Genomic DNA, 18,319 nt, shown 5'->3' with positions numbered 1-18,319 from the left:
TTTACCCCTACTTTTCGAAAAGGTGTAACTAGAAAACGGTAAGAAATTTTATAAAACATTTGAGGTATTTGTAGATAATTTTATTGTCTTTTATCTACTCTTTGAAAGTTTTTCTCTAGAACGCACCAATTTTGAGATATACCTAAGCGAAAAACACAAAAATGGGCCCTTTCCCCCCCTTCCCCCACTCCGCCAGTACCCCTAGTGTCCAGGAATTTTAGTATGTTTATGAACTAGTTACTCTGTACACGTTTCCGAAAAAAAATCTCACGATCCCGCTCACGCACTCTAGAATTGCTTTATTCGATGGACTTTATCGACGTGGGAGAGCCATGCTTCGGCACGAATGGGCCGGTTCGACCGGAGAAATACCACGTCCTCACAGAAAACCGGCGTGAAACACCGCTTGCACTGTGTTTCGCCGAGTGAGTGAGTTTACCGGAGGCCCAATCCCCTACCCTATTCCCTTCCCTATCCTCACTTATTCCGTTCCCTTTCCATCCCTACCTTCCTCTATTACCCTATTCCCTTTTAAAAGGCTGGCAACGCACCTGCAGCTCTTCTGATGCTGCGAGTGTCCATGGGCGACGGAAGTTGCTTTCCATCAGGTGACCCGTTTGCTCGTTTGCCCCTTATTTCATAAAAAAAAAATCTATAAAAAGGAATAAGGATTTGCGAACTTGTTTGACTTATTTTCACACAAGTTTCACTGGAATCCTATCAAAACTAAAATATATATTTCCAAATAGGTTAGGACTTTATTTTTATTATTAATAGCCTTTTTGCTGGTACCAACGATATATTTTTTTTTAATGGCCCCTATATGTATGTGTGGTATGTATGTGTGGTACCAACGATATTGCATTTTGTGTCATAATAACAAAGTTGGATTGTCTTGTTCTAGGTTGGTTATCTATATATGTAGGTATAATACTATATGGTTAGGACTTAAGTACCTTTAGACTGGGTTGCACCAACTAACTTTAACCTTAACTATAACCGGAAAAATTGACAGATGTCGTATGAGAATATGGGGTGTTTGGACGCCATATTTAACTTTAACTTTACCCACGCCTCTGGTGCAACCCAGTCTAAAAGGTGATCAGCACAAGAGATGATTAAACTCAATATTATGGTCTAAAATCTGCTAAACGTGTTAATATTGTGTAAGCAAATGTAATATAATGGTACACCTGAACAGATTTTATTAATTCTATTTGTAAATAACACAATAGATCTGACGGGACGATGCCATCGCGTCCAGCCCGCTAGTTTAATCTTAATATATATATTTCTTGTGTGCGTGTGTATGTGACTGAACTCCTCCTAAACGACTGGACCAATTTTGATGAAATTTTTTGTGTGTGTTCGTGGAGATTCGAGAATGGTTTAGATTTACAGTTTGGTCTACTGGAAAATGTTTTTTCAATAAATTTCTTATTTATAAGGAGTTGTTGATTTTGTATGTTTTACATTAGATCCGACGGACGGCGCTATCATCGCATTCAATATTATTCTATTTCAATTTTAGTTTGTCCTGACAGATGGTGCTACAATTAATTTGAAAAAAATTTTGTTATTCAATTCATGTGCTGATTAAAATATTAAATAAATAACACATAGGCTACAATTTTAACCGACTTTCAAAATGGGGGAGGTGTTATGTTCGTTTTCTTATATTCAACGATTACTCCGCCGTTTGTTAACCGATTTTCAAAATTTTTCTTTTGGTATATAGGGTATCATCCCAATTTGGTATTATATTCAGAAAAGTGGTGAACTGATGAAGGTTCCATAAGTAATCGAGGGAACTCCTCAAAACTTATAGGGAAACATATGGTGACTTCGGTTTCGTGAGAAGTATTCTAAGCATATGCTACCAACAAGTAAGATTTTGCACCGAGATATATACCTGGTATACCGTGGTTCGGAAGGTGCTGAGAGAATTCCTGATTCTTTATAGATACAAGTTTGGGAGTTTCGGCGTTGTTTTAAGAACAGAAAGCATATGCTACTATGCAAATTACATTACATTCTTCATCATCATCATCATCACTACCATATTATACCATTTCATAGTCTTTTAGATCGAGACTCGAGTTTGTCAAGCGATAATTTAAAAAAATCTATATCTACCTAATATTATAAACCTGAAGAGTATGTTTGCTTGAACGCGTCAATCTCAGAAACTACAGGTCCGATTTAAAAACTTATCTCAGTGTTAGATAGATCATTTATCGAGTAAGACTCATCATTTATCGAGAAGGTTATATTATATTATTACTCTAAGACTAATACGACAGAAGAAACTCAGGAAAATGTGGGAAAAACGGGGGAAATATTTTTTATGGGAAAATGTACCTACGGATTCTGTAAAATTTCTAATTTACGCGGGCGAAGCCGCGCGGGACATCTAGTATTTTTATAAAATAATAGTAATTAAACTGACTTAAAGCAAAATATATGAAATATATTGTTGGTGGAACACAAAATATTATTAAAACAACTTATACGAGGGCTGCTATTTATGTATCCGGAATTAAAAAAGAAACAAACATATATCATTTAATATGGTTTTATTGCTTTTCAAAATATTCGCCGCGATGATCGACACACTTTTGCATACACTGGAACCAATTTTCATAGCACTTTTTCCATTCTGATTGAGGTATCTCCAAAACGTGCATTTTGAACGCATCAACAGCCTCTTCGCGGCTCGAAAAACGTTGACCACGTAATTTGTTCTTCGCGTATGGAAATAAAAAGAAATCGTTAGGTGCCAAATCAGGGCTGTACGGCGGATGACCAGTCAATTCGATCTTTTGACCCTCCAAAAACTGAGTTGTTTCAGCTGAGGTGTGACAGCTAGCATTGTCGTGATGTAATATGATTCTGCGTTGTCGGTTGTCCTTTCTTATTTCTTCAAAGACTTCTGGTAAACAAATGGTCGTATACCATTCAGAATTAACCGTTTTACGATTCTCTAATGGCACTGTAGCCACATGTCCATTAATTCCAAAAAAACAGGCGACCATTTGCTTCAAAGTACTTTTTGCACGAGTAACTTTTGTTGGTTTCGGCTCATCTTGGAACACCCACACCGTTGACTGTTGTTTAGTTTCGGGGTCATATGCATAGATCCAAGATTCATCACCTGTGTAGATATTATAAACGGCTTTTGACGTACCACGGTTGTATTTTTTTATAATTTTTTTGCACCAATCGACACGAGCCCGTTTTTGATCGATTGTCAAGTTGTGCGGAATCCAACGCGAACATATTTTTTTTACAGCCAAATGTTCGTGTAATATCTTATGTATGCTCGTCATACTTATGCCTAAGGACGCCTCTATCTCGCGATATGTAACATGACGATCACGCATTATTAGTTCCCGCACAGCATCTATATTTTGTGGGACAACAGCTGTTTTTGGGCGACCTTCTTTATTTTCATCCGTGAGCATAGACCGCCCACGATTAAACTCACTGTACCAGTGATAAACAGTGGTTTTTTATAGTGCTTCATCTCCAAAAGTTGCGGTGAGTTGAATGAAGCACTGTTGTTGATTTAGCCCACGCCGAAAATCGTAGTAAATCATTGCACGAAAATGTTCACGCGTTAAATCCATGGCAAATGAAGACACGCAATTTTCAAAATGACGCCACAATGGAAAAATAATTGACAGTCACATGAAAGAAAATGTATTCTTCAACCAAAGAGTTCTATTTTCAAATGTTGTAATTACTTTTTAAATATTGTTCTTGTAAGTGGCCAGTTCCGGATACATATAAATAGCAGCCCTCGTACTACTGTGTATCTACATATTACTGTAATAATATGACCGTTGTAAACAAAATGTAACTTTAGTTTTAAGTTCTCATATAAGTGACTGTACCTATGTCTTCTGAGAATAAATTCTTTAAACCTAAACCTAAAAACAAAGTTTTTAGACCATAATATTATATTATGTTTAGTTCTACTACTGAGTGTAGAAATTCGGCATTAATTTAGAAATTTTACTTACTGCCATCATTTTGTAAGCAAAAAAAAGCTACAAAAGAGCATTCTATGCAAATAAGTAGTTAAAGTATGTTTATTATTGAATTAACTAGCACTAGGGTTAAAGGAGACATCATAAAATCAAACACTTCTCTGCCAGCATACTTTATTTATAAAAACATGAGTATGAATAATATTATTATAGTTACCTACTAACCTAAATGTAAATAAATTCTGCAACACCAGATAGTCCCAAATCCCAATATACATTTTCATTACACTCCAAAAGTCATTAAATGAAAACAATAAAAATCCCCCAAATATAAAAATATTAAATAATCGTTTTCGGAAAACCCTTTAAAAAGTGGTCCAAATTCTAAACATTTCATAAATATCGCCTAAAGTCTAAACAATTATTACTTATAGGAACCTACGAACTACCCAAAAGTCAAAACCCTTCATTTATAATTTATTATGCGTCGTTTATATTCAGCCCTGGTTGTAGTGGACAACTACAACGCGAGAATGTAAATAGTCACTCGCGCTGCCACTCGTCATGCCGGCGCTGCCGGCTGCCGCTGCTGCTGCACAACGCAGTAGCCAGCAAGTATGTCAGTGGCTGAGTGTACACGCTCTCACTCGCGTCGTTACTGCTGCAGAAGTATTCAGGGCAATATTGTCGGCAGGCGGCAGCGCGAGGAGCGGCGGCAGTGGCTGAATTTAAACGTCCCATTAAATAACACTTGAAAGCAGTCTTTTTCATGGCATGCACTAACTCGAACATGTTAGTTTTTATAATACCAAGGTCCAAGACTGATGCAAATGACTGTTCATTGTTATTTATCACTTACTACTTAAATAAAGTTGTGAAAAAGTTGCCCATTGCATCAACAGATTTAAACACAAGCTTCAGAGAGCAAAATAAATCCATACTAATATTTATAAATGTGAAAGTGTGTCTCGCATACTTATTTTGTTTGTGTGTACGTCTTCACGCTTAAACCGCCGAACTGATCATGATGAAATTCGGTAGGTATGGAGATTCTTTGTGTCCCGAGAAAGGTCATTAGGATTTTATCCCGGAATTATTATTTTTAACAAAAAATTAAAACCGACTTCCAAGGTAAAAACAATAATAATATGAACTAAAAAGTATTAAATAACTCTTACTCTATATAGTAGTGCCTTTTTCAGAATTCGTCTAAATCTCAACTATTTCTGTACATACTACAGTCTTCATTATTTGAAGTCGGTACCAGCTAATTTTATAGTGAGTTCAGTCAATGTCAGAATATCTGAAGCTTTTGGGACTGGTACCGACTTCAAAGTAATGAAGACTGTAGTATGTACAGAAATAGTTGAGATTTAGACGAATTTTGAAAAAGGCACTATTATAGAGTAAGAGTTATTAAATACTTTTTAGTTCATATTATTATTGTTTTTACCTTGGAAGTAGGTTTTAATTTTTTGTTAAAAATAATAATTTCACTCTTTTTAGTTATCTACAAGATAATGCTTTATGCGTAAATAACCACTACGAATGTTAACTATTCACATTATATTACTGTAAGCGAAATTGTGGTAAATGCTTGCAGTTATCTAAGCGACGCTGCAATTTAAAAACTTTTATCTTTAAAGGTTCAGGAGTTCTGTTCCAGTGCCTTTGGACCAAGGGACACCTTCGTATGAACTTTCTCTTATTCGTAACATATGTTTAAGTTACTAGAAACAACATATTTTTAACCACTATGAGTCTTTTGATAGATTTAAAGGATTTCCCTCGATTGCTCATAGACCCGTCATCAGCTCACCACTTTCGTAATTATTATACAAAATCAAGATTATACCCTATACAACAACACAAGAATTTTGAAAATCGGTCCACAAACAGCGAAATAATCATCAAAAACATCTGCTTCGATGCAAAATATCACGAAAAGCATCAATAATTGGGTCATAATGTGATGACCTATGGCATAATTATGATTTTGATGATGATCAAATAAATTGATGTGTTGGCTTATGCTTTCAGTTGTTCCCCGAACCTGTATCTATAAGGATTCAAAAGTTCTATTGGATACCTTCGGATCCAGGGTATAACCTGGTGCGAAATCTTACTTTTTGGTAGCATTTACCTCGAATTCTTCAGAAAAAATTGAAATCACTATACGTTTCCATACAAATTTCAAGGAGTCCCCTCGATTCCTCCAGGATCCCATCATCAGATCACCACTTTTGTGAACATGGTGGTACCATGTTATTCCGTAATAGTACCATTATGTAATTCGAGTTAAACCCTATACAACACAAAAAGAATTTTGAAAATCGGATCACAAACGGCTGAGTTATCGTTGAACATACAAAAAAAAATATATACAGCCGAACGTATAACCTCCTCCTTTTTGGAAGTCGGTAAAAAGTTACGGTCCTCTTGCAATATACGTATTACACCTACAATACATATGTATACAACCAAATAAATTTTGCCCTATTATTTAGAAGCAATGATGAAATACTCAAACCAGATATGTTACTACCGCGCGCGTTATGAACCTTCAAATACGGCCCAATTGGGCTGTCTGTTGGTTAGTCTGAATCGAGCGCAGTCACGAACGTTCCGCGTCTTGTCTTACCTAAATAAATTGAAAATGACGTCGTGCGTGTTTCGAAAATGTACCAATTATAACTCGAAAGTAAACAAATCACATGGAATCTCTTACCACATGTCTTGATTGCAATAAATACCTCGATTATTTACATTTTCAATTATTTTTTCGAACAATCTGGAAAAAAACCGAATCGTATTCGCCTGAGCTATGACGAATCATAGCTCAGGCGAATACGATTCGACGTTTAAAAATAGAACTGTCTCTTTTATGTAAATGGTTTTTCGTATCTTTTGTTTCACTTATCTGTCATATTTGTCAATGTCTGCAATTTTGAATTTGAAAATTGTTCGGAAGAGATTTAAGCCGGAAAATAGTATGGACGTAACATATCTGTATAAGTAGAACATCATTGTTTAGAAGTATTATAATTGAATACTTTTTACGCACAGTCCGCATTCGTCATTTATCTCAGCCCCTTTTTCAAGTAAATCCAGTAAACCATCCAGATCTATTGTTTAGAGATAATGCTTAAAACTAATGGAGCGAAGTATGTGATGATACAATCCGCACCTGGAAGTAAAACATTTTATTAATAACAGAAATGCATATTATCTTCATTAACACCAAAGACACAGGCAGCACTTGGACAGGTTTATGAGCATTAAAACTGGCATCACTGTGAGAATTTTTTGGGTTAGTACTAAGTAGGTATACATTAGGGAGTGGGGACAGCCTATGTACGGAAAAGGAGTTACTTTGCTTGACGCGAGCATTAATAAAATATGTAATCAATAGTAAAGCCGGCCAAGTGCTTGTCGGGCCACGCTCAATGTAGGGTTCCGTAGTACCGCAGTACTAGTTTTTTTTAAATGTTTGTATGGTCAATGAATGTACATTTATAACGTGTTCTACACTACTAACAAGTAACAACGTCATCTCAGTTTCTTTCAAAGGAATTTGAACGAAAAGTTCCTTTATACTTCGCCGAATACATTTTTTAGTTGATTGAGTATTATGATATTTCATATTACTCAATAACTTATGAAGTCTTCTTAGCCGTGATAGTTTTCCTTTTAAATTCAGCATATTTCCTACACCCGTGAATTTTTTCACATTTCCAGAAGCAACTGGTCAGCTGGTAGAATGGGGAGACATGGGACTCTTCACTCTAACGATTTTTTCCTCTTAATTTAACTTAACTTAATATTTCACAAACAGATCCCTAAATCGGAAAATGATCTAAGAATACTCGTAATATTTAAAAAAAAACTTCAGAAATAAAACAATTTTTATTTTTATTTTATTTGACATGTTCCATTTTGTCGGAATCATTAATATCTAATATGTGCATGTGCAGCAAAACCGCGGACAGACAGACAGACAGACAGACGGACGGACGGACGGACAGACCGAAACTATAAGGGTTCCTTGTTGACTATAACGGAACCCTAAAAAAAGGGAATGCTCTTAGAAACAGGTAAACGAAAAGAAATTTTTCTCGTAATAAATTATACAGTATAACATGATTGTTTGCACTTTGCATCTAAAAAGACGTATTAGTAAACAGTAAACTGACCGGCTCTGCGCATACATGTGAGTGTCTCCAAGAGGATGGTCTGCATCTCATTGCTGTCCTTCTGCTGGGCGATCATCGCGTACTCGCCAGATACCTGCAAGTGGTCAATAATATAATTAATCATTCAAGCCCACAGACATAGATCATGATAGATACCTACCTATCGCATGTGTATGTACGTCGCGTGCCATATCGCGCTCCCAAACGACGAGCAATGCTCGTCTTTCGAAAGTCTGCTCTTTAGTCTGCTATCGGAATCGGACGTCAATCGGAATTTAAAAAATGCCTAAATGCCTAAAAGTGCCGTATTGAGCTGTAGAAATTCAAATAGAAACGTTGGCCTAGATCAGTGGTCCCCAACCTTTTTTTCATGCGGGCCACAAACATGTTTCGGTCTTGGTGTCGCGGGCCGCAACAAACATTTTTTAGGCTTAAAAAATAACATTCTTCGAAATTAACGATTTAAAAGTGGAAAAAAATTGACGACTATTACGTAGACTACGTTATTTTGCCGGTGGGCGTGAATTTCAAAATTGTTTAACATCACGCGGGCCACAAATAAAGTCCCGGTGGGCCGTGGGTTGGTGATAGCGGGCCTAGATAATGGGCACTTTTCTTATCATTGCGTCGGTACGTCACAGTAGCTATAAAAAAGGCACGCTTGTTTTCATAAAAATGGAGCGACCGCAAGATACCGCAATCTATCTGATCTATATCTGTGTTCAAGCCCCATAAGAGCACCGGTGATCGCGACAACAATAGAATACAATAGCATTTCTAAGAATCCGCGATTGAAGGATGAAATTTTAAGTGTGATGAAATATAAATTGATGTTGTTCAAATGTCAGGTCAATGAAGAGCTAAGGTACTACTATCACAGATTTTAAATAATTACCTATTTTAAAGGTGGAAAATATTTTTCACGTAATATTTTGGTTGTGCTGAATATGATAAGCTGTTTCTAAAACAACAATTTATTCTTATTACATATTTAATTATAAATGGTATTCGAAATGTTTATAACACTAACTGATATGACTGATAACCTTTCAAAGAAAATAAAGTTAATGATAATAATATGCAAAACTTGTAAACTTTGGTGGTTGAACTCCAAAACTTTAAATAATCAAATAATGAATAAAAATTAAATGACACCTGATTTTATTAGGTCCACCAGGTTCTATCGTACCCGCAACTCTGCCATAAGCGATGAGTGGAGCACCAAGGGGGTTTAGTGGGTAGACAGGAGTCCCACATACCCCGGCCGATATCCCCAATTTGCCGGGGATGCGTAAAGCATTTCCCCATGTTAAAAAAAAAAAGGTCTACCATGTAAGCAACTTAATGGTATTTATTACAAAAACTATAATATACCTGATATATGAATAGTGGGTGGTTGGGATAGCGGTCTTTGGTTTGCCTCACAATGTCCAAGTATGGTAGTCCAGGCTTCACCATTAGAAAATCTGCACCTTCTGCGACATCTCGCTCCTGAAATTTTTATATAACACCTGCCGCTAGTAAATTCTAACTCATTTAAAGCTATTTATATAAATATGTTTTGTGGGTTCACAGACTATAATAATGATATCATTATATTTTATCATATTAATATTATATATTATCATTATATTATATCATTATTTTTTATAGTATGAGAACCCATAAAACAAGTCTAAGTACAAATAAAGTAGAAAAACCATAAAGTTAACATACCTAGCGGAATAGATAAACAAAGGCCTGAGCAAGCGAGATGTCACTATCAGTAACACTGCATGGTAAAAAGAGACGTGTGACACATGACAACAGCACTCTTTTTTTGACATCCAGTCGGGACAAGCCGCACGTTGACAATTTAATCTCATAGAATTCATGCTTGTGTAAGTGTATACGTACACATATTTTTCACACAGATGAAAACCAATTTCAGTTTCGTTTGACAGCTCGAGACTGTTGCTCTATTCCGTTACGTATATTAACTTTATGAGTAAAACTGGGGTTCAGTAGTTTAGTGAGGCTTAATAAATAATAACAGAAGTCAGAAGATACTTACAGCAGCTCTGGCAGCTAGCCCGGCGCTGCCTGGCGGCAATTGGTAGCATTTCCTGTCTCCAGCCATCGGAGAACTCTTCATGGTGTCTCGGAATGGCCCATACATAGCTGATGCAAACTTACATGAGTATGATAACACTGATACCTGATGTTGAATAAAAAATAATTTAATTAGTAATCCACTACATTCCTTTTACAAATTAGGGGGTAAAAACATTTTCATTAATGAAATAAGATGTACCTGATTTTGCAATTTGTTTGCCACTAAGGCATCCTTTATTGCTTTTATTCTGTTGTCCATCATGTCAGAAGGTGCTACAATATGAGCTCCTGTAAAAGGTAAATTACTCTATTACATCAATAGTAGACTAAACAATAATTGTCAGCAGCTATTTTACCTGCTTTGGCATAAGCTAAAGCAACATCTGCTATCCTCTTCACAGATGGCTCATGGTCAATAACTCCATTCTCTGTCAGCACACCACAGTGTCCATGGGAAGTGTAGGGACACAGGCACACATCGGAAGCTAGTGTCAGCTGTGGAAAGGCTTGCCTCAGCTTGGGTAAAGCTTTTACTACTGGGTTATCTTTACAATCCGCACTGGAACCTCGAGAATCCTGAAACATTAATCATAAACAGAGAGTGGAAACTGAGTATAGCATACATTACAAAGAAATAATGTTACTTTAATATTTTTACCTTTGGTAACTTCTCCACAATTCCAAAAATAAGTACAGACTGCAATCCTTTGTTAACTAACTCGCCAAGTGCAGGTATTAATTTGTTGAGTCCATATCTGAACACATTGGGCATGCTGGAAACTGGCTGAACTGCGTCGTCATCTTCCCTATACACACAATCAACTGTTAAGTGTAATATTAACATAGTATTAAGTTTTCATACATTATGATACTAGATGTTGCCCGCAAATACGTGCGTGCGTTCGCTCTGATAGAGAGTAGGCGTTATGTTTCTTCATAAGTGTTGAGGTAGAATTTCCTGTAGGTTATAAAAGTAGTTACGAGGAAATTACTTACAGTAAAAATATGGGGTACATTATGTTGTGAGGCTCAATGCTGGTGTTTGGCTCTTGTAGTTTACGCAGAGTAGAATTGAAATAGCCTCCTTGAAGTACATGTTGGGGACTCAAGAAAAGGGAATTCATCTTCACTGTAACTGTGATGATAATTGCGAAAGTTATAGAATATTCAAAGTAAATAACGTATTAAACTCATATAAAATAACGTATTAAACTTATATAAAGTATATGAGGAATTATTTATAGGGAAAAAAACATTAAAAACTTTGTTTCTAACAAAATTGAAAGTATTTCAATTTCTTCTTCTTCTTCTTCTTCTTTTAAAAATGGTTCACCATCACCAGACCCCAATTTTTGATTTTTCTTATCACTATCAAAACATAAATGTCTACAGTCAAACTGATAATGATGTCAATGTCAAACTGACTTTACTTTTTTTACACATGAAATTATTATATGTGCACGGTAAGGCGTAAGCTACATGGACGGTGGACCTTCGATTTTCGAAATTAAATAACTCTGAAGTCTGAACGAAAGTTTCTTGGTGTCAAGTTTCGTGGTAGTGTGTCGGGCCACAACCAAAAATTTTTTAGAGTTAAATAATAACTAACATTTAATAACATTCTCTAAAAATACTGATTTAAAAGTGAAAAAAAAATCACTACTTTCATGGCGACTATATTCATTATTTTGCCGGCAGGCGTAAATTTCAAAATAATTTAACTTCATGCAGTCCACTGTACAGCCTACAAGAGGTGAGAAAATGTCTTAGGACATAGGAGGAAGTGAGATAAGTAGATAACACGTCAGCCTTACATAATAATTATATTATTCGGGCCGAGTCCCGAGATGTATACATCTCGGGACTCGGCCCGAATAATAAGTATGTATAATTCTCGGGAGTCACGCGGCTCGGGCCACAAAGTCACAAATACGTTTCTTGGTGTCACGGGCCACAACCAAAAAATTTTTAGGGTTAAATAATAACTAACATTCAATAACATTCTCTAAAAATAGTGATTTAAAAGTGAAAGAAAATCACTACTTTCATGGCGACTATATTCATTATTTTGGCGGCAGGCGTAAATTTCAAAATAATTTAACTTAATGCAGTCCACTGATATGGGCCCAGCGGGCCGCAGCCCGCAGGTTAAGACGTATAGCTACCGTATAATACATTCCTTTGCTACAGCCTACAACACGTGAGAAAATGTCTTAGGACATAAGTGAGATAAGTAGATAACACTTTTTAAACTTTCGCGTTGCATTATAATTAAACTTTTTAATCGGGACTTAACGCGACTTATTTAAGTAGTAATGCTACTACGAGTACATACTTTTTCTCGACGTTTCGCCCCTCGTGACCACGGCCGTTGCAACACGGCCGAAACGTCAAGAAAAAGTATGTACTCGTAGTAGCATTACTACTTAAATAAGTCGCGTACCTTACATAATAATTATATTATAATTTTATCAAAGAAGTTGATACCTAGGCAGATGGGCGACCTACGTATATAGCTTGGTAGCGTTACGTCCGTGGTTACGTCAAACCCAGACGACTTGATTTGAAATGATCCGACCAAAAGAAGTTGGTCTGTCAACTGCCTAGGAATCGATTTCCTCTATGGTATGGGGTACCTATATAGTACATACACATAAAAAATAATAAAATGTTCATAATAATTTATTGACTTCTGCAATAGCTACTAGATACTACAAGCACGATAGTCATACAGTCACTGATAGTGATAACATGATGGCAACCATGATAAATTAGTCAAACAACCAATACTGCATTCAGTACAATACCATAAATAACAAAAATTTACTAACTTCTGTGGCCAAATCTTGGTGAATTTGTATAAATTTTACAAGAACATGATAAAAAATAACACAATTTTAAACTGACAATACAAGCTACTTAAATAAAAGAAAAACTTAGCGGTAGAATGTGTGTCAAAAATACCTGTTACTTGTAAAATCCACACAACAGGCATGTTACATAAATAATATTAAAAAATATTAACATTATAATATCACAAGTGTACTTTGTAATTTCATTTAGTTAATTTAGTCATCTTTAACAGGTAAACATACTGTGTAGTCTACATTTTCATCTGAATTCATGAATAGGCTACCATCAGCTAGGTAACTACGTGGGAGTACACCAATCAGGAGAGCTATCTTGGCTGCTATCGGCGCCTTCTCTAGATCGTCCACTATCGTATCCTGATCAGGCATCATCTGAAATAATTTATTGTTTGTTAATACTTATGCTTATCTTGTGTTAATGAAAATGAAGTCGGTGATCACCGAGGCAGTAACTAAATTGAAAATTACTTCCACTACCCCTGTAGGCTGTAGCCCTAGCACTCCCACCAGTAGAAATGCGAAAGTATGGACAAACTGTGGAGATAAACTTAAAGTAGGGTTCCGATCTTTTTTCGTTCCCAAAAATTCAATTAAAATGCCACTTTATGACAGACTATAGTCCTAAAAAATCAAATAATATCCTATTAGTCTGTCATAAAGTGGCATTTCAATTGAATTTTTGTCGGTCGCGATTGGCTGCAGTATAGATCGGAACGGCACCTTTAGTTTATGTCCACAGTTTGTCTATACTTTCGCATTTCTACTGGTGGCCGTGCTAGGGCTACTGGTGTGTAATTCAAAATTCAAATGTAAAGTAGAAAAAAAATCAACAATTTAGTTTCGATATTCACCTTATCAGCTACATGCTTCTGGACAAGACCATCACCACCAACATAGAATGTAGAGAAGCCATCATACCACCTGCAAAATGTCATTCAATGACTTTTTAGTATATTAAGCACAAAGTTATATTTAATATCCTAATGTACTAAAAGTTTTTAAATATTATTATTAGTTACTAGTTGTAGCCCCAACCGTACATTTTTCTGGGATAAAAAGTTTCCTATGTCCTTTCTTGGGACTCAAAGTATTTTCATACCAAATTTCATGAAAATCATTTTAGTGGTTTAGGCGTGAAGATGTAACAGACAGATTTTTTTTGCATTTATAATATTTGTATGGATATTGAATTCATTGTTATTTTTATAATTAATATTCATCCTAATTTAAAAAAAAGACACATACAACTCTTGGCTCTTCCAAACTTCTTTCATATTCCATAATTTGTATTTCCAGAAATTAAAGAACACTTTGAAACCAGATATTCCTCTAATACGCCATCTCATCCTGAAATATAAATATAATATTAGAATTTTGACATTGATAATATTAAATATATAAAAATAGACATTAAAAATTAATTAAAACTAGAGATCGCCCAATGGTCGAAATTCGACCTTAGTTTCAACGACATTGGGACTACTACCGTACCTATTAGTGATGTAACGGATATTCGCATTCGCATTCGCGAATATCCGCGTATTTGTCAATATTCGCATTCGCATTCGCAAAAATTATGCGAATATTTAGCGAATGTTTTAATAATCAAAAAGGAAATTATTATATGCATGCATTTGAAATAATATAATAATACAATAGATAACACTTAGATTTTTTTATTAAATCATACTTCTACATTCTTAATTAAAGCCTCATTAGTCATTTATGAAAAAGTAACTTCAGAGATCTTATCAAATCTAACATTAATCAGCCTTGTTGGTATACTATGTAAGGTTTACATTCATTTAATAGTATATTATTACTTTACTATCATTTTTAAATAAAGTTTATAATTTCTATTTACTAAAAAAACTAAACAATTACTTGAAACATAAAACTAACCTCAAAACAAAATAAAACTTTTAGAATGAAATTTCTGTGACTAAATTCATTCAATTATAGTCTGTCAAGAAAGTGAAGAAATTAAAAAGTGGCAACATCGTAGTGTCTTCAATTTCAAATCAATCTAAGAAAAAAAGGGGTGACACTACGATGTTGCCACTTTTTAATTTCTTCACTTTCTTGACAGACTATAAGCAATATCAGTTCGGCTATGTTCAATTTAAACATGGCCGACACGAAACGTCAAACCTGTCGAACATTTTAAGAACGCTTTTTTTGAAATTTTAAAATATTCGCATTCGCGAATGTTGAAGATAAATATTCGCAATCGTATTCGCATTCGCGAATGTGAAAAATCCAACATTCGTTACATCACTAGTACCTATATTTTGTAAAAAATATTGACTTCATCTTTTTTTTTTCAACACTTGTCTCTAAGTGTAAGCATTGTCTAATAGTATCTAAGATGCAATAAAAAAACTATAATCCATTTTCATTTGTCAACTCGCGTTGTCAAGACTTCAACCATAAATAAAAGAGTATAATTTGTATGTATAGGTTTGTCACTCAACAATCTGTCATCTTCTTGAGTGTGCGTGTTGTAGTGTGTGTAATGTTTTATTTGTTAAAAAATGTATGATAAAAGCATAATTTCAAAATAATATCAGCTCGATGCACTTCTTCACCATATTAACTATAACTGTGCAAAATTTCATTCACCTACGTTTCCCCATTTTTCGTCAAAAGGGATACAAAGTTTTTGGCTCACGTATTAATATATAGATAAAATGAAATGTCGGTAATAAACTTACTTTATTGACGAATCTTCTGGGTGAACAGTGATTTTTAGAATTTCAAGATTGACATAGGCAAACTTTAAGTGACCGACTGTTCTCAGCAGTGCTATTTGTTTAACATAGTGAAACAGCCCTCTGAAATTACAAGTTTAAATTATTAGGATTTGAACAAAGAAGATTTGAACAGTCACGATCGACCGGTTGGCCACCACAACATAGTAATGTGCATGTATTTGACTTATGTTCCTATTGTTTGGTTTAATAGTCATCTTGAAAAATAAATTTAACAAAACATTACTTACACTGTTGTTTTTCCCCTGATATTGTTTACAAAAATTAAATTAGGATGATAGATAGAATAGTCCAATGGCTTGATAAATATATTAGGCATCTGAAAAATCATAAAATCATGATTTATTTATATTTTTCAAATTAGATATATATTTAACAGAAGTTTACCCTGGAATGTAAAATTATTTTACTCTATTCATATTATATATTATTCTTCATTCACTGTTGTCCATAACTTAGAGTGTATATTGTAGTAATTTCTAGAAAAAATGTAATATAAGTATAAAAATAAACAACTCTTACAGTATCTCGGAGAGTATTAAACACTTTCATAAGTTGTTCTTCACTTGGTTTTCCTTGATTCTCTGCTTCTGCTTTCGTGTCACCAGTCTGACCACTTGACAGGGATGGAGGTGATGAGAGGAGCTCCATGCTACAGCAAGCAATCGCATTTTGTTCAAAATCAGATAAACATGTTGGTTCTATATCCTGGAAGGACCATACAAAAATATTTAGTTCAAAAGGTAGCCCAAAATAATAAAAAAATAGTATTTATATATATCAGTGGTTCCCAAACTTATTTTGTCTACTTAACTGCCCACTTTGAGAACAAATTATGTTTTAGCGGCCCCCATTGTTTCAATTTAAAATGCATCCAGATAAAATCACCCACCAAGCCTCTACACAACGCCATTTTTTTTCTGGGTCACAATGCCCCCCTTTAGACCTTCAGCAACAACAAGGGGGCAGTATCGCCCACTTTGGGAAAGGCTGATATATATTATGACATCATGATTATGATGGAATATTGTCATTTTGCTGGAAAACTTTCTATAAACAAACTAGTTTATATATCTTGTTCCAACATTAACATTTGAATTTTTTTATTAAAAGTAAATTGTGTAATTCAGATTACAATACAACTTACCTCTTTACATCTTGAGAAGTCAACATCATTCATGCTTATTGTTGGCAAATAATTCAAATGTACCAAGCTTCTCTCTTCAATATAATCATCACTGGTGCAACGCAGCCGTCGCAGACACGGATCCTTGTTATCATTCTCTGTGACCTCTACATCTATTTCTGAACTGTATGTAACACCAACTTTTGAAATTTCGTCTATTTTACGGTTCGAATACTGGGGCAATGCGACAGCATACTTATATACTTCATCTGTATTGCTCTCTGAAGTGTTTAAAGGCGCAAGTTTGCAGCTCGAAATGGGTCTTCTGTTGAAGAACTGAAACAGTTTTCACACCTTATAATCACGAGGTCACTTCGACGTTTCAATGTTAAAGTATGCTATTACGCTACTAATTCACACCATTATTTATTTATAAAACAAAAACACTACAAGATTATATACCACTTAGAGCTTACATTTTCTAAAAACTGCGAGCGTATTGGAATTTTGCGGGATATAGGACTGGAATGATTTTTCGTCGATACAATCCCATTGATGGGGAGTATTTTATGAGAAAACGAACGCAAACAGGTAGACATTATAAGTAGTCACTTTTCTTGAATCTGAAAAGCCCTGTTTATTTAGTATTTATCCTAAATTTCATCAAAATTGTGCTTTTCGTGTTCGAGAAAAATACATTTACCACACCGGACAACTGACAGTGACAGATGTGACTGCACATGAGATTTGACAGCTGACAATTGAAATCATGTTTTTTTTTCTTATATTCAGAAGAAAGCCAGTGTCGACTGTCGAGTTATACATAATATTATGGCGGGAAAACAATATTCTATACAATTTTCTTAATCGTTTTTCTAGTAATATCGTCAGATCAGTCTTCAGAAATTAGACCGACTATTAGTATATTAGAGTTTTATAGAATATATAGAATTTATAGAATATTGTTTTCCCGCCAATATACTCGACACTGGCCATATTTAATAATAGTTTATTGCAAAAATATGGTACAATAATTGTGGTACAGTTATAAAGTGTAGATCACAGTTTTATAACTGTACCACCTTATTTATTTTGTAGTATTTGATTATTGTAGTAAGTAAATTAAAATTATCTTTACAATTATACTAAATCATGCTTATGCTATATCATTTCTATAATATGGAATTTATAAATTAAGGCAAATATCTTATTAATAAACAAGTCACTTCATATAAAGTCTTAAAATTAACAATGCAAATAAGAACTCATTAAT

At 34.7% G+C, this 18,319-nt stretch overlaps 2 protein-coding genes across 4 annotated transcripts; both read right to left on the bottom strand.

Annotated features, from left to right (window-relative positions):
- Nucleotides 1–4,207: 4,207 nt before the first annotated feature.
- Nucleotides 4,208–11,559, bottom strand: LOC121729838 (delta-aminolevulinic acid dehydratase). Of its 2 annotated transcripts, XR_006036012.1 has the most exons (9): nt 11,276–11,559; nt 10,938–11,085; nt 10,636–10,855; nt 10,479–10,567; nt 10,239–10,382; nt 9,560–9,676; nt 8,186–8,279; nt 7,057–7,179; nt 4,208–4,714 (listed from the first exon to the last, which is right to left on the bottom strand). XR_006036012.1 is itself a non-coding variant. In XM_042118479.1 (8 exons), exons 1-8 carry the CDS (start codon nt 11,401–11,403, stop codon nt 7,118–7,120), a joined length of 1,002 nt encoding a protein of 333 aa, XP_041974413.1. In that variant the 5' UTR covers nt 11,404–11,559; the 3' UTR covers nt 6,967–7,117. The 2 variants fall into 2 exon arrangements, 1 of the variants encoding a protein (XP_041974413.1); XM_042118479.1 differs by lacking the exon at nt 4,208–4,714 and having other exon boundaries at nt 6,967–7,179.
- A 1,386-nt stretch (nt 11,560–12,945) lies between these two features.
- LOC121729837 lies at nt 12,946–17,780 on the bottom strand. 2 transcript variants are annotated; one of them, XM_042118477.1, is made up of 8 exons: nt 17,523–17,780; nt 17,068–17,382; nt 16,443–16,637; nt 16,151–16,239; nt 15,864–15,983; nt 14,395–14,496; nt 14,001–14,070; nt 12,946–13,521 (listed from the first exon to the last, which is right to left on the bottom strand). In XM_042118477.1, exons 1-8 carry the CDS (start codon nt 17,643–17,645, stop codon nt 13,348–13,350), a joined length of 1,188 nt encoding a protein of 395 aa, XP_041974411.1. In that variant the 5' UTR covers nt 17,646–17,780; the 3' UTR covers nt 12,946–13,347. The 2 variants fall into 2 exon arrangements, with proteins under 2 accessions (XP_041974411.1, XP_041974412.1); XM_042118478.1 differs by having other exon boundaries at nt 16,443–16,628.
- Nucleotides 17,781–18,319: the final 539 nt, after the last annotated feature.

This window comes from Aricia agestis, chromosome 8 (assembly GCF_905147365.1).
Source record: "Aricia agestis chromosome 8, ilAriAges1.1, whole genome shotgun sequence".
Lineage (NCBI taxonomy): Eukaryota > Metazoa > Arthropoda > Insecta > Lepidoptera > Lycaenidae > Aricia > Aricia agestis.
This window is presented reverse-complemented; position numbering and strand designations above follow the sequence as displayed.

Excerpts from the sequence above, each read along its gene's own strand:
- LOC121729838 (XM_042118479.1), bottom strand. The coding sequence starts at position 11,403 with ATGAATTCCCTTTTCTTGAGTCCCCAACATGTACTTCAAGGAGGCTAT. Across the intron at positions 10,568-10,635 it reads TTTAGCTTATGCCAAAGCAG|GAGCTCATATTGTAGCACCT; the intron begins GTAAAATAGCTG and ends TACCTTTTACAG. Across the intron at positions 8,280-9,559 it reads ACCCACTATTCATATATCAG|GTATCTGGCGAGTACGCGAT; the intron begins GTATATTATAGT and ends GACCACTTGCAG.
- LOC121729837 (XM_042118477.1), bottom strand. The coding sequence starts at position 17,645 with ATGTCTACCTGTTTGCGTTCGTTTTCTCATAAAATACTCCCCATCAAT. Across the intron at positions 17,383-17,522 it reads GCTCGCAGTTTTTAGAAAAT|TTCTTCAACAGAAGACCCAT; the intron begins GTAAGCTCTAAG and ends AAACTGTTTCAG. Across the intron at positions 16,240-16,442 it reads TTAATACTCTCCGAGATACT|ATGCCTAATATATTTATCAA; the intron begins GTAAGAGTTGTT and ends ATGATTTTTCAG.